Here is a 17,190-nt window from a genome sequence, read left to right as displayed (position 1 = left end):
CCTTCCATACTCACAATGAATTAGAATTATATTAATGCGCAATTTGCATTCTTCCTGCATCTGTTTCAGCACTTTCTTTATGTTTTACTAAATCTATTAAAAAAACACCTAAAACCAACTATCATCATGCAAGGAAGACACAGGGATCATCCTTCTGATATGTCATTATTCTAGGTCTTTCCTTTATTTCACAACAAAAAACCCTGTATGAGAGATTGGCCTAATGCTGAAGATTTGAAGTTTTTAAAGCCCTCTTCTATGAATTTGTATGCTTGTGTGTGTGTGCACATGCCTGTATGTGAATGTCTTAAGAAAGAGAGTTGAAGTAGGCTGCTGGAGGTGGTTGAGGCGTTTTCCCACATCAAGTCAGTAGGTGGAAGCATCCCTCCAGAAAACGTTGCATTTGATCGTAGGGTGCTGCGTATCATGCAGAGAGAATAATAATTCGTCTTGTCTAAATTTCTTCATCCCCCAAATACCAAATCGGCATATCACATAATGGCACTACAAATGCAGGCTGGCCCTCAAGTCAAATTGTATTCGGTTTGAGAAGGGCCAAACTGAAATACCATAAAGACCGTAGGGGGAATCAATAGTAGACTAATTAATGTATTTTGAAAGACTTTCAATTCTTTCACGCGAATATAATGACGATTATAAATACTTCATACAATTACGTGAAAACTTCCTCTGGTCATTTTCTCGACTGATTTCCTCGTCCACAGCGACCTCACCAGTACTGAGATATTTTGGTTGGAGAAAGGCCTGGTTTGTTTTTGAATTTGTGGGCGGAGTATCTTTAGCGTAACGCTGCTTTGCAGTCTTCAGCTACAAACATTGTAGTTACTAGTCAGTGCGTGTGCTGCTTCCACCGGTGTGGTAGCCGACTTGCCACCACCCTGGATGTCCTACGCTTCACCGTCCCCGGACTAAAACCGCTCCAAGGTGGTCTACACATAACAATTGCATGGTAACTGGATGTACTGTGTCAGAAATACCTAGCGGTTGTATCGGACAGAAAAGGAAAGCGCACCTTTGCCTCAGTGCTGAAGAAAGCAAAGGTATTTCAGGCCAGGCTGCCTTCTGAACCGGTTGATCAAGACTGAGAAATCACATATATGAACTTAAAACTCAGGTTTGCCTATAGACTGCTAATGTAAGCCATTTTATTAGTCTTTGCGGAGGGGACTCTTTTACTGCAAGGCTATAACTCATCGCTGGGCAGGTATCGGGATTATACATCACTGGTATTTCCTACAGAATTCGTACCATGCGACATTGAAGCTATTTCCTTGACGCGTGGAAAAACCAGTCGCATCTTGGGACTTCATGCTTTCGGACACGTAGATACAACTCAAAGCTGCGCATAGTCACCTGTTATAAAATGGGCAACAGTTTCTCTAACGTGTCAGCCTTCCAGTCTCTTCATATTGTGATGCTGGGTTTGGACTCCGCTGGCAAAACGACTGTGTTGTATCGTCTTAAATTTAACGAGTTTGTTAACACTGTGCCTACAATTGGATTTAACACGGAGAAGATCAAATTGAGCAACGGCACAGCTAAAGGCATCAGTTGTCATTTTTGGGATGTCGGTGGGCAAGAGAAGCTGCGGCCCTTGTGGAAATCCTACAGTCGCTGCACGGACGGCATCATATATGTTGTCGACTCGGTTGATGTGGATCGACTTGAGGAGGCAAAGACTGAGCTTCACAAAGTCACCAAATTTGCGGAAAATCAAGGTACGCCACTGTTGGTGATTGCCAACAAACAGGACCTGCCCAAATCTCTTCCCGTTGCTGACATTGAAAAACAACTGGCGCTCCATGAGCTCACGCCATCAACAACATATCACGTTCAGCCCGCCTGTGCAATTATTGGAGAGGGACTTCACGAGGGCATGGATAAACTTTATGAAATGATTTTAAAGCGACGGAAATCGCTTAAGCAAAAAAAGAAGCGGTAGGCCTGGTATGGTCCATGCAACCGTTTTCGCACAGTTATATGTGACATTATCATGTGTTCTTTGGTATATTTTACCAATTCTTTGTTACAACGTTTACATTATTAATTTGAAGTGTTTCCAAATTGGTCTCATTTGGATTATGTTTGAAATTGAAGCTGGAAAAACATACCTGATGTGTTTTTAAACACAACACTTCCACCATGGCGCAGGTGGTTCGCTATGATGAACCAAAAACTTGAATGAATACGAATGAGAACAAAACAAACGCCTAGAACGGGCTGGCCCGTTATTTGCTGCTTTCACTCATCATTCATTTTCAAACGGATGGTGTATGGATGGAGTAGAGCACTGTGAAGATTTTGGACACGCTGCAGTTGATCATGCGGAATGCCCGCTTTCTTTCATACAACCATTTTCTCCAGGGCATGTAAGGTGGATGAGGTCCATGCGCTGAAGTCAGCTCATGCTCCCTGCCATCAAGTGACAACCGCATTAAACATTGATACTCGCGGAATTATTGAAGTGTGGACACCACAACAGCTCGATCATGACATAATACTGTAGAATTGAAATCTTGCCTCGGTCTCAAATGGACTCGGTGCAGGTTCTCACTTTGTTCCTGGAGACATTGAAGTCATGCGGCGTGGGCTGTCCCTAGATTTGCCTGCAACATGGACCACTACTGAGCACTTTTAATTTCTTACCAAAATAGTAGAGTAAAACACTGTATAGCAAAACCGATGCTGTTCCTGTAATGAAAGCATTCATGATTACTGAAGTATTTTTATTATTAAAATGTTGGAACCAGTTATATATCTTGTGTTGTTTGTGTTTTGGTTTAAAGGCATTTCTGATGTTATTCTAACACTGGCTTGTACACAAGCCCTTGGTTCAAACCCTTTTTCAAAGGGTATGGTCAGGTGTACTTAACGTGAACAGTCTGGTTGGCCCTTTTCATTAAAGCACAATTGAGGCCTTGCAATGTTAACCCCTGGTGAGAAGAATGAGCCAGCCTTCCCTTGGGGGTGGGGTGGGAAGAGGAAAATGTTAATTTCAAAGGCTCAGCCTTTGAGACCTGTTGGGAAGCCATTACAAAATGCTGACAGGAAAAAAAAGAATTTGAAAACAGATGTCCCAATCAGTCTTCCCATCTCAACACAACATGCTAATTTCAAATTGTTGTGTTGATGAACCTCCACATTTATGGCCTGTACTTTGTGCTCTATGTTTCCAGAGACCTATACTGTTACTCTTATCTGCTGATAGCTATCGTGTGTTTATTCCTTAATTTTATGGATCTGCAATGCAGTGTTTGGCACATTCCCTTTTAGGGCTGTTATCTGTTCTATGGTTGCTAGTTTCAGTACATCTATTTAGTATTTAGGCTGACTGCCAGCATGCCAGCTACAAGGGACCTATTAACAGCCTTTCATGTAAACATCCTTTACAGCTTACCATTAGACATGCCCATGTCTTTATACAACATTCAAAATATCTAGTTTGCAGAGCTTTTAGCTTGATGGTTGCAGATCCATTTGCGTCCAGTGTCACAGAGAATGCCTGTTAAGACATCGGTCGATCATATAGTTATCAGAGTGGCATTTCAAAGATTAATAGTATTAACACCACCAACATCACTTTCTTGTTTAATTGCCTGCATGCTATATATTGTTCTTGTCATGGCAGTGGACAGACCAGTAAGGTAATTGAAATGTATCAGCTACTTGCATGAATCACTTGTAACAGTCACAGAAGTGACACTTAAGTGAAGATATTCAACTGGAAATGACCTGTTTTAATCAATACGTAGAAGCTTGAACTGATGCTTTCATCTGTAGATGCAATGGGACTATAGGAGATCCTACGGTTTTACACAATCTCTCAGCCAGATGTTCTTGAACAATGTTTTTCTCTGTTTTGTTCTTTGTGAAAGGCCCGAAAGCTCTGCAATTAGCCACATTGGTGACATTTTCAGAAACTGGTTTGTGTTACATGGATCATTGACTTGAAGAATGAGTTCCCTGTCCTATCTTGCTTGTTTTTTTCACATCATGGAACCTCCCCCAGCACATCACCAGTGTGGAAAATGTATATTTACTAGAATAAGTCAACGGTAGTCTTTCAGCAGAGAGTGTTGTTTATAGAGTTTGAAAAGAACAAATAACATTAATTTCGAAAGTAACAAGGCAAAACATTGCTAGTCTTCCAATTTAAACAACTGGCTTTGACTCATGTTATTTAATCATTGATTTTTTTTTTTGGTTAAAAGTAATGCTGTTGTCAGAACAATCTGAGTAAGTTGACTTGATATTCTGTAGCAATATTGAATCAAAGCATAAAGACATGGTTTCTACTCTCAGAAACAACAACAACAAGAAAACAACATAAATATGTGAAGTAAGTTTCTCTGAGGGCATCTGACATGAAATTTGATATGTGGTATTGTTTGTCTTCTTTACTCGTGCAGAGAAAGGAGCTGGTTCTTTTTAGTATCTTTGTCTGGCAAGCCAACGCGGGCATGACAAGCCTCCTTTTATGCTTGCAAGTATCTTATATTTCACCAAGCTTTCAGCCATATTGTCACCACAAAACCTGTTCTCTTTACGGCTGGCTCATGTTCACCAGTAGCACTGCTTTTGTGCTGACCAGGGAGGCTAAAATGACAAGTGGTACTTTATTGCAGTCGTCTGCCAAATGTGACCAGTTTGTAATTATTTGCTTTAGTTGATAAGTCTTTTGCAAGACTAATTCTGCCCAAGTCATTTGAAGGGAAAATCTCATGACTATTTATGGTGGCACACTTGTGTCAGAAGCACAGTTGCTGGGGAGACAGCCCGAAATAGCAACGTTCACAACAAACATCTGTTAATGCGGGGATTATTATTTAATGAGGCCAGGATGATTGGAAGGAAGTACGTCCTGTCTTTAAATGTGATCCTGTAGATGAAATGTGAGACAGGTGGGTGAAGGGTGAATGCTGTGTGTTTGTAAGGGAGGTGGGGTGAGGCAGTTGTTCAGTGTTTCATCTTGTCATTAAACTTTTATGAAGATTGTTTTCTGAAAAGATGGACTTGATGAAAGCCTTGACAAGATGGTCTGTCATTTCTCGGGACCAAGGACAGATTCTTGGTCTGATTCAAAATATACAGTGAGCGCGATGACACCGAATGTTCTGCTAAGCGAGATAAACGTCACCCATCTCTCTGTAGCAACAGTTTCTCAGTGTTTGTCACTAACACAGGGTTCCCAAGCACACGTCACCTCTTCACTTCTCCTTCTCCCATCAAACAAGTAACTATTTGTGTCCGCATTTGTAACCCCGGTTGCCATGTGTGTGTGTTGTGTCTTGACACAGTAGTGTGGCAACTCTTGGTAAACTATTCATTGAAAAGGGTAAATGAGAAGAGGATTGCCACTAAAACACCCTCTCATAAGCACAAATAGTGCTTTTGTCGGCAACTATGTATCTCTCCAGACAACCAATGTTGATTGCTGAAAGACAAGATTATTCTTATCCAAAATAGAGAGTCATGTCTCAAATACAGAAGAAGGCAGGATGTTAATAACTCTCACTCCTCTTCAGTGATTTAATTAACCAACAGCGAATCCTATCACTCTTTCATTCAGAGCACAGTGAAAAGATCATGTCAGAGTGTGCTTGCATGCCTATCCTACACCAAGGACACTTGTAGCTACTTTGTTGTCTCGTCTGTATTGTTTCCTGGAGGAGGCTGATAAGGGACATATTGTTTTTCGCTGTTGACACACAGTATATAGGTCACTGTGTATTTTTTCTAAGGGCATGTCTGTCTCTATATGAGTGGTCGAACCAACGTGGGTTTCTTGTCTTGCTCTTCCATTCGAAAGACATTGCATCAAGGACATATAGCGCTAACAGGAATGCTAGAAAGCCAGCACCAACTGTATCTCCAAGAAGAGATTTGTAATCACAGTCACTATTTAAGGGTAAACATCAACTTTCCCAGCCAGTCTTAAGGGCCCGCTGGCACGGAGCCTGGATTGCCTGAATCTGAAGAAATAAATGTTGTCAGATCGGCCTGTCCCGGCAGATTGGGTCACTGAATCTGCAACCTTTTGAATTTGAATGGCGAAGTGCGCGATTTTAACTAGTCCTTTTTGAGTGCTGTGGTAACAGTGATTTCAGGTGGTAGAGAAGTCGTTCAGCAATCGGAACATTGATAGTTGGATCTCGACTTCGGTCTTCTGTCACTTTATGCGCACGCTCCATGACGACTTTACAGCAGATTCAACCACTCCGCTGAACGCAGATTTGTCTTGACACGGCTCCGTGTGAGCGCAATAAAAAAAGGTACCGGATCCAAAAATGTTTCCGGATTCAGGCAATGAAGGCTCTGTGTAAGCGTAGCCTTAGTGCAGCCTATGTGGGGATGAGACCAGTTGTCAATCAAACTGTATATCCTAACCTCTTGCTATTCTTGAGATGCTGATGTGGTGATTGTGTTGCCAGAGTGCAGGAGAAAGTCACTCCCAAAAAAGGGGGGGGGGAAACTGGCAAGGGTGTGGGTATGTTTGTGTGTGTGAGTAGGTGCATGTGTGAGTGCACAAGTGTTAATGCATATGTTAGTTTAGGTGCATGAATGTGTGCTTACACTTGTGTGTGTGTGTGCACAGAGGGGGATGGGTGTCTTGGCCTGAGGAGAAAGGGAAGGGGAAGGAAGGATGTGCTGTTTGGTGGGGGAGGTGTAGCGGAGGGGAGGACAAGGGACGGGGGTGCAGCCCAGGAGAGAGAGAGAGGCACAATCAGGAGCAGGAACCTCAAGGGAGACTCGGAGTTGCCGGGCACAGAGCAGTCCAATTCCTCCTGCAACCCCCCTCCTCATATCCATGCCTGCCCCGTCACTACTCCTCCTTCCCTGGCTCCGAGAAGAGAGCACACAAATCCTCTCAGGCCGCCCTTTTTAAGAATTGGCCCCCAATCCTCACGTGGGGGTGGTCTGTGATCACTGAGGGAGAAACAAACACCTACATTAGCTGCACAAAATATATCAGCAGCTATTTAAGTGGGGTTTTTTTGTCGTCTATTGTGTCTTCAGAATAGCTGTTGTTAGATCCAAATGCAAAATGTGTAATAATATCGTAATATCAGTTCTGTCACAAATTCACCGTGCTTTGAGGTGACTGCCAAGAAATGCTTGAGCTTAATTATTCACACTGGTGATCAACCACAGGTGCTTAATCAGAGTAGGTTTGTTTGGTGAGGTCGTTCTAAGATAAGCCATGTCCCTATGAGAATGTGCTTGTCGACTCTACTCACATAGCTAAAACACATACGTAAGGAGGAGATAGGCTTCGATAAAGCCATTATGTCTCCACTGTGAATACCACAGCACTGGAGGTAGCACTACGCAGTGACCACTAAAGACATTTGGTGAAATTAGCATGCAGTGAGAGCCCACTTGCTCACACAGTTAGGGTCGGGTTAGGGTGGGGGATAGCTGAGCAAACATCATCTGTCAGGGAGGGACGACAGCAGCCGTCCCACAAGTTCATTTGTCAGTGAACTTCTCTGGGCCGGACAGAGTCCAAGCTCTCCTCTGTGTCCCTGCCAGGCCACCGTCTCTTCCCCAGCATGCTCAGAACACATACCGTCGCGTACCTCAGCCTGCATAAGACAACAAGGGTTGGAGGACTGGAGTTATTATGTTAACAGAATTCTGCTTGGAAGTCTTGCCATTCAGGGGATTCGTCTTCCTTGTCAAAATCAGATTCAAGAGAGATAGATAAATAGGCAGAGCTACAGTGCTCCTGTCAGGCATGGAATTGCAATGTTGAATAGTGCTTTTGATATTTGATGATGACAATGGTCTGCATGCTTGTGTGTGTGCGTGTGCGTGTGTGTGTGTGTGTGTGTGTTTGTGTGTGCTTGTAATGTAGTGGGTTTGTACATGTGTGTGTGTGTGTTTGTGTGTGTGTGATCATCCATGTTCTGTATAAACCTGGTTAAATTTGAGGGGCCCACCCTTTTGTCTGTGACAGAGCTGATTAATGCCCTGGTGTTTGGTTCAATGTTGTCTACTGGTAACATTCTCATTTAATAGAGCACAAGGCTTCTGGAATATTCCATGCATACCCACATCTCAGTACATTTGTCTTGTTGTCCGTATCCATTCCTCCCACACACAATATCCAGGATAATTAATCTCCTGGAAACCAACAGTAGGGGCAACCAAAATCCCCCCCCCCCCCCCCCCCTTCCCACAGCTAGTAATGTATAGATGAATTATGCATTTAATCTGATGACAAAGGAGTGCTGTCAACCATAGAATAAATAAGCATGCTCTCAACATGGCCAGGCATGGGAATCCATCATGAGCACAGCAGGGCAAACCACCTGTCTATGAGCTTTCCTGGTGCCACAACACCAGGAAAACAGTCAGAGAAGCTGTGTATGAAGATGTGATGTGAAAACATGCCCCCCTCATCTTTTCCTGTCAAAACAGCATCATTTTTAAATAATAATCTGGTGCTTGCTTAGGCTGCTGAGAATTTAACCCAACCTTCCCTTCATAAAAGAGCCTCCTCCATTGTCAGGGAAAAATGGGTCACGTTGTGTTGCCATGCATTTGCCCCTAACATCCCCTCAACCCATTCTGCTTTTCAGGTCACGCTACAATGTAATCATTGTTTCCCTGGCATGATTCCCCTTGATGTTTATTGTAAATGTTGAGACAAGCCGGTTTAGACTAGACAGCTATGAGGAGGACGTCACATTCGGTGTTACAATTCAGTCTGCCATTTTAGGCTTGCTCACTTAACTCTGATAACGTAGCATATAAGTATACCTATAAAGTATACAGAATACCACTACTCAAAATGTGGTCCATTGTGTTTCTTGCAACATCAGCAAAGCTACAGAGAACAGGTTGCTCTGACAACCGAAGAAGGTTACTGTGATGAAGGTTATCCACTGCCAGATTTGATCACTTCATTGACCACTGATAAATATGTTGATTAGAACATGTCTACTATAGTATGGGGAGCTGCTGACTACTAATTTGAGAAAAATAATCTTCATGCAATTTTCTGTTCCATTTTATCTTCAACAAAATACAAAGAGCACAGCAGAGAGGAATGGAGTGCATCGAGACATGTGCTTATGTTAGTTCACTGGAATGTTCAAAGATAGACATGAACAGCCTAATCACAGAGAGTATTATACTACTAGTAGTGGAAGTGGATATCATGTGGCCTTATCAGCACAAATAAAGACATATGACATTACAACCACTGTAGAGTCACATGACAAGGACACATTGTAGCTTTCTTAAATACATTCCACTCTAAAGACAGCAAGTCCACAGCCAGAGTATGCTGATCCCATGAAGACAGGTTACGTCTTTGATGTAACAGTATGTTTTGCTTGTTCAGCTCCCCAGAGTCGTGGAGGTAAGCAACAGCTTAGCTCCTTGTGCTCTTGCAACTTTAGTGCTCTGAACAAGGTCTAGTCTGCGACGAATATAGACCAGCCAGTTGTCCATCATCCATCCACAGCCTGTGTTAATCTCAGGCTTTTGGGAAAGACTAAGAGTCCTAATCTCTTTGTTGTTGTTCTGTTTGTAAGAATGGACCAGACCACCATTTCAGTAAGGTGCACATGCGAACAGCCAACTGTATCTGAACTGGACAAAAAGCTGTAGTCGATGTGAAAGCTGAAAGAAAACATTTGTTGTTTCTATCTTTTTTTTCTGGAGGGGGTGGGTGCACACCCGAGCAGAACTGTGTCTCTCTCCATGGGTCTCCTGCTTGGTGACCAATGAAGCGAGAATGATTTCCTCCTTCAAATCTCCCCGGCCCAAGCTGGGAAACTCCTTTCAGATGGAAATTCGGCAGACTTTTTGTTGCCCTTACTTTTCATAGCCTGCTCCTCCACCTCTTCCACTCACCCAGTCTGTCTCTCAATCTCTGAAGGAACGCAAATTCCACTGCAAGTTTGTTACTAAATTATGAGGCTTATTACAAGACACTGACAGCATTTTTCAAGACTTTTTTGTAATTTTAACTCCAGTGACCCCTTGCCCATTTAGCTCTTTTAAAAATAACATTAAACATGTACAGCTGGGAACACGATTCTATGAACATCTTCAATGGACCATATGTGCAAAAAGAGGCATATTGAGCAAAAAGTAAAAGCAAGTTGCCAGCATGGCGAAATGCAATTAGGACATAATTCTAAAAGCATGACTGTGAGATGATTCATCGGCAAAAGTTGCCCCTTACTGTTGTTGAGCAATGCTTTCTTACTGAATGAGAGCAAACTGAGTTGATGGAATGGTGGATTATCACACCAACCTTCACGAATGCCTGTTATCTAAAGTTAATGTTTTGACACCGTAACACAAGAAGGAAAACAATGAAACCTTCCACTGTACTTCAATTCTACTATAAGTTGCATGGCAGATGTACTTTTAAAGCACCACATCTCTTGCATCAAGTGAATGGATAGAGAACTGTTTTGGAAATTATTTGTACTGTGAAATTCAGAGCGAAGTTCCAGTGCAAATAAAAGTGATCTGTGGCAATTAGTAACACATCCTTCAAACAAAGGGTCATTTCACACTATTCCTGTCACCAGCCAGATAGATCAGTCTATCACTTTAAATCTTCACACTTCTTTTATCTCAGAAGCAATAAGCCTATTTGCTTAAAACACATAGAACAGCCTGTGGAAACAAACTGCTAAGACCTTGATATCACAGGTGTTTGTCAAAGCAATCACTCCTTCGGTTTAGATCAAATGATGAGATTGTAATGAGTTTTTTATCTTTTGCCCTGGTATTGTCAGCGCGAGTGATTCTAAGTGACTTTAAATAGCTTAAAATGATTCTAATGGTGCATAAGGTAAAACGTAGCTTCATGGCAATGTTGAAGCTATATTGTTCTATATTTAAGTTACCATTGCAATCAAAGCCTTAACCCACTGTTCCAATCATTTGTCTTGAGACATTTTGTTCTTTACAATAATTTTTCTTTTCAGATTTCAGAATTTCATATTAGCTATTCAGTCAAATGGAATTTCAAGTGGATCTTTCAGCCATCAAATACTGTGATCAGATAAACAGCTCAATTTATTGTCTCAATTGTAGTTTGATTTTGTTTTCTTTTAATGTACGGAACGCTTAAATTTACGAAATTCACCCTCACTCCAAACTTAGCTGTAATCATGACCCCATAGAATGGCATGTCAGGGTATGTGAAATTAAGAAAGTTAATGCTGCTTTTACTGAGCTGGCCGTCTTTTTAAGATAGCTGCTACTGTTAGCCTCTGGCAGGTTAGAAAAAAAGGTGTCTGTGACAGAGTGTCGTTACTCAGGTGAGTATGCGCTCTGACTACCATACGAGCCTGGCTCTTTGGCATTGTGGTCAGGGTGCTGGTTTGGTACCCTTGTAGACCTGGCTTTGAGGACGGATGGGTGACTAATCTCTCCCTTTGATCCATTTGGTGTCATAAGTGGGATGGCTCACCGTGAGGCCATCGGAGACGTGCTCAGTGTGTGAGCGATATGAGGAACTATTCATGGGTTAGGTTTGACCCCTGTGTAAGGGACCCCAGAGATTGATGAAGCGCCAGTGTGTGGGGTACCCTGGGATGGGGGGAGTATGTTGGGGGTGGCAAGGGATGCGTTAGAGAAATACCTGTGTGAAATGCATGTGTGTGCTTCCCCGAAGGGGAGGACAGTGTGACGGAGTGCCGTCACTTCAGATAAGTATGTGCTCTAACAACAGGCCAGGCTCTTTGGCACTGAGGTCAGGGTGCAGGTTTGGTACCTTGTAGACCTGGCTTTGAGGCCCGGGTGGGTGACTTATCTCTTAAAGGGTTTCTCCATTTGCTTCAGTGTCCATATGGTCATAGCAGGATAGCAAAAACAGACATGGCACTTGATCACTTGCCCATTTTAAGAACACATGACACTGATGATCTCTTCTTAGCTTACTAACTGGAAAGTATAATAGTATAGCCTCCTTGCATGTACAAGGCCTGCCAACTAAATTACATCTGTCACCATTATGGGTACTTTATCTCAATGATTTTTGTTGTATTTTACATCTGCGCTTTAAAAGTTAGCAACTCGTAGTAGTGGGAGTGTATCATCTTCCATTGTTTCTGAAGCTACTGACTAAACAGTTCTCTTCACAAATACACTCCAACCCAGACTTCAGCTACACCAAGTCCACCTCCTGTTTTAATTATCTGTAAGGGCTGGAATGTAAAGAAATCGAGGGGGACCACACTGCTTGCAGACACCTCTTAAAATTAAATTAAAAGACAAAGAGAACTAAAAACAGATAACTCTTGTCTAATCCTCTACTTATCCGTCTGTGCTTGTCATTGTCTGTTAGAGCTATGTGCTCAATGCTGCACTTTAAATGCGTCACATTCTGCTGGTGCATGAGGAGGACAGTGGAACATTCCCATTAGGAAGAGGTCAAAGGTTATTTCTCTGTTGGTCAGTAAGTGGAAGAGCAGGATACCAGAAGAGAATGGGCGCTTTTTAGGCGGAGGGGAGGGGAGTTATAGAGGGCTAAGGTCAGAGGGTAGAGGTTGTAGCAGCCATGCATGACTAAGCAAACAAACATACATGTGCCAATATGGGTGCTCATGCCAGTGGGTGTGACAGACTTATACTTGATCTTAGTGCTTTAGATGTCTCCAATGAATTTATCACATATTTCATTGTATACAACAAGTGGGAAAAAATGATATAAAACTCTACCATGTTCTTCTAACATTATTTCTTTTTAGAACATCTTTTTCTTCAGATTTCCCATTGTTCTTTCAGTATTTCTGTCAAATTGGAAAATCCAAAAGTATGTACTGTTAGTGTACGCTCACTATTTCTTAGAACACACTATTTCTGTGGCTTATAGTTGTCTGAGAGGTCATTTATTTTCCTTTTTCCTTTGCCACCCTTGAGCTTCTAGCAGTTAAAATACAATGGCAAAGTTCCTGTAAACTGACATGGTGTAAATCTGTGGTTCCCTGGAGCTGAGTGGGAGTGTAAGAGAGGCGCTGTCCTGTCTTCCTGCTTGGCACTCAATAATTTGTGTGAACAAGTCCAAACAGCTTTCGGTGTAGACGGTGATAGTAGTACTTTGTACAAAAAATCATGGCAAAGGCTTCTGCTTAATGCTTTTTAGATTATGGAGAAATGATTGCTACCAAGCTGTAACATTGGGGTGTGATAATAAATTGTGGCTGACACAAAAAGAAACACAGAAAAAGTTGTTGAGACAGGCTTAGTAAATGCCTGCTTTTTCACAGTTATATAAAAGGGGGGGGGGGAGTTTTGGCCAGGGCTTCACTGAGGATCATTATCAACAGAGATGATAAAAACACTGACGGCCTAGCACAACTTCAGGGCCTCAGAAGGCCTGTTTTAAGCCCTCCTGATGTGTTGCCAGTGGGACTGGGGGTGGAGTGGTGAAGGCGTGCATGATACCAGGGACAGTATGCCATCACGTCAGGATGCGGTAGACCCCATAATGGCTGTTTAATTGTTGATGATGGAAGGATTTCCTCGTCTCATTATCTCTACATAAAATCCTCTTCATGACCCCATGCTGTGGCACAAATTGAGCGAAAAGCGCCCATTATGTCCTTAAAAAAAGACACCATGTTCACTGTGGAAGCCTTTGATTTTGCTGCGAAAAAACGAATGGCCCGGGAGTTGTTCATCCCCGTTTCGAAACGCACAACAATTTTGAGCAAGCACGGTGGGCCCTTAGGCAGATGTAGACTCCTGTGTTTGTTCAAGTGCTGACTCTACTTTTATTCTCCTCCACCAGTTTCTATCCACGTGGATGTGAGCATGCATTTTTTTGTGTGTGTGTGTGTGTGTGTGTGTGTGTGTGTGTGTGTGTGTGCGTTTGTGTGTGTGTGCGTGTGTGTGTGTGTGTGTTTAAAATCTTTATTAAGTCTTTTTTTCTGCTTACAGCAGGCGGTTGCTTTAACGATAGGCCGAATGGAAAGAGGAAGTCTAAGTGAGAAGGGAGGATATCAGCAGTTCGGAGGTGATACTGCTGGCATCGCACCTTCTGAGTGCGAGAAGCAGTGGTTGCGAGAAATCATTATCACTTCCTGCCAGTGGAAAATATGCACAGACGATTACTTATTTTTGGGTGTCACTTCAAGCCAACTCAAAAAGGAGGCCTCTGGTTGAAATGATATGTGAAGGTGATAATCTCTTCGGCATGCTCTCGATTTGACGCCCAACAGAAAACGTATCATTAAAGTGGCACGTCTTCTCACCACGTAATGGCAATAATACAGCAAGGGTGAATGTATAGACAATGGAGTCTGTCTGGTGATCTTGGATAAACATACGATTAACATGGACTGACCTTGCCACCAGAAATCGTGTGGTTAAGGAATCGTGTGTTGTTGCCCCTGTAAAGAAGTGAAGCTTGGGAGAAGCTCCCAAAGCTGTTGAGACTGAACACTGGAATTCTTTATGTTGAAAAGACATTGTGCACATAAACGAGAGAGAGAGAGAGGCAGACAGACTGTCTAGATGGAAAAACAGAACTGTTTTCTCAGCTGATGGTGTAAGATGCAGATGCAGAATGTGTGTTAACTGAAGTGACAACCAAATTAATAATTGGGAGTTACATTTTTTATTTCTTTTTGTGAAGTAACATGAGGGCTTTGTTTTGGTCATACCGAAAGCTAGGCGGTGATCGGTTGACATGGCAACCATTCACAGCTGTCTGTAGGCACTGGGTACACCAAGGGGGCTGCACACATCCATCAGAATGCAAAGGATTACGTTTGAATGGAGTCCAAAGCCCCACTTTCTCTCCATGGTGATGGGTCCCACTCTTGGCAGCCAATCAAATCGCCCTAATTCACGCGCGGCACAAAAGTGCAGCTAATTAAAAGGTAACAGGGACATGTTTGTATGCCACGTACACAAACACGTGAGAGGCAGAAGAATCATTAGATGCCACCCATTCTGTTTTAAGAGGACACATGACAGAAGACCCTGTAAAGAAGACTTTTTCTTCCCACCAGCTCATCAAAAATCAACATATGCAAGAGGACCCCTCAGAATTCCACAGAATGAAAATTACTGCAAAATATCTCTATGGTGTTATTTTTGTATTTTTAACTGACATCTTCCCTCAAAGGATACCTATGAAACTGTGCTTCACTTTCAATGAGTTGAATTGCTGTATCTTACAGTAACTAACTCTTTGACTGCAGACAGTGTTCTTGATGGATTTCAAATAACAGGGTTTCCTTTTTGTTTGTATTCTGCCACCTGTGGCATTCAATTTATCCATTGGTTGGAGACACATTAGCTACCAGTGTGCCATAGTCAGTTCACTGAACCCCACCTGTGACAGTGCTGAGTAGTGTCTGAAGAGAATCATTAATCCTTGTCTAGCTAGTCAGCAGTGTCTTCTGTTTCCGCTTCCAGCCCTGTGAATACATTTCAGTGCATCCATCTTCGGAGGAGGAGGATGAGCATTGTGTCTGCTACTTGGGTTCAGATCATCTAAATTTATCACTTTATTTGAATTAATATAGAATGCACTGAACATGCAATATGTCCCTCAGCATTTATTAGTGTTAACTCTTAGTCACGTATCGGTGTCACTGCAAGCCCTTTTTGTATGCCCTGTCTTTTGAAATGGCTCCATTATAACCTGTTTGGACAACTTCCCCAGGACTGTGACAATACCAGTACACTGCTTTAAAGGCTACCTTTACAACCTCCCTGTTTAAACATCCCCTGTTGAGTACGGATCTCATTCAGACACTGCCTTTGATGGAGCAGGTGAGCAGCTGTTTTGTTTGCAAAGCACAAAGACAAACCCATAGGCCCATTCGGTGTCTCCAGGCTAGGTGGCTTTGCGTTAGCAATGGAAGCTCAGCCTCACTACACGCCACGGTGAAGAGGCTGCAGCCACAGACTGGTGTTGGAAAATCACAGGCATGGCATCTCATCTCCCATATAGCAACGTAAAGATGCGAGGCAGCGAAGGGGACAGGCTGTGGGAGACTTCCCCCTAGGCACAATAGTGTCATTGTCCAGCCTCCTGTCAGCGGAGCCGTTCCCACACACGGCCAGACCTGACGGGGGTTGAAGCCGGCCTTTGTGTGGGGGAACCAGGGGGTCAGAGGTAGTTCGGAGAGGTCCCCAGCTGGAGAACGTAAATCCTACCCCAGTCCAAATAGCCTTTAAATTAGGAGTTCCTTTTTACGGGCAACTCCCTTTTAAATTACAGTCTTTTTGTTCTCTAGGAGTGAGAGTGTAAAATGTAACTTAGATTAGAATCACAGACAGAATGTGGCAATTAGATGCTTGCAAAAAAGTATGATTCTAGACTATGAATGTATATATGTACAGTTCTTAACGTGCATTTAAAAATATATATTATTTGTATTACTAGTTGTACTTGTTTAGTGTTTCAGACAGACATGCTATAAATCTGAATTTCATGCAGCCATGGTAGCTAAAAAAAGAACAACAGATTTGCCAGATTGACGGGTCAGACGAGAGGTGTAGCCAACACTCACGTGTGCATGGCATGTGTGTTTGGCGTGTGGCATGTGTTTGGCGTGTGTGTGTGCGTGTATGTGCATGTGGCTGTGTGAGACAGAGGGACAGTATTCACTCACATGTTTTGGCTTGCATTTCAAACTGTGTGTGGGTGCACGTGAATTGGGGAGCAGAGACAACAAGTCAGATCCGCATAGGAAGTTTGAAACTTTAGCACATGTGTTTGGTTTGACAGTATATGTCACCTGCTACATGCTCCCACAAGTCACATATTTAAGTCTTTTTGAAGGCTCCTGCCCTGTAGGATCGCATTTCCGTGTGTGTTTGTTCAAGTGTAAAAACACTGTCAGCGTTCAGATTCAGTGCCACACAGCACAAATACAAAGCTATAAGCAAATATGAGTCATAACTGAAATACTTCTTCATTCCGCTCACACTCTTGTAGACACTATCACGTTTGTCATTTTCCTTGCGAAACACTGAAATGTTGTGTTGTACTAACATCATTTCCTGGAAAACGTCACTTCTCACTTTACCACACATTTGAAATACCTATGGCAGACTAATTCACAACCAAGATGGCAATCGTGCATCAGTAGAATGTAACTCAACTGAAGTGTCATGGCACTGTTAGCCTTATCTGATGATCATTCTGATGCAATCACATTACAGAAGAATAGG

The 17,190-nt window shown here is 42.7% G+C and overlaps 1 protein-coding gene across 1 annotated transcript; it reads left to right on the top strand.

The window, feature by feature from the left end:
• Positions 1–1,384: 1,384 nt before the first annotated feature.
• arl4cb (ADP-ribosylation factor-like 4Cb) lies at positions 1,385–1,963 on the top strand (the record flags this gene model as incomplete). The annotated part of the gene is made up of 1 exon (XM_080839902.1): positions 1,385–1,963. One exon carries the CDS (start codon positions 1,385–1,387, stop codon positions 1,961–1,963), a length of 579 nt encoding a protein of 192 aa, XP_080696028.1.
• Between the last annotated feature and the right edge of the window lie 15,227 nt (positions 1,964–17,190).

The sequence above is a fragment of the Sprattus sprattus genome (assembly GCF_963457725.1).
Source record: "Sprattus sprattus genome assembly, chromosome: 5".
NCBI classification, from domain to species: domain Eukaryota; kingdom Metazoa; phylum Chordata; class Actinopteri; order Clupeiformes; family Clupeidae; genus Sprattus; species Sprattus sprattus.
This window is presented reverse-complemented; position numbering and strand designations above follow the sequence as displayed.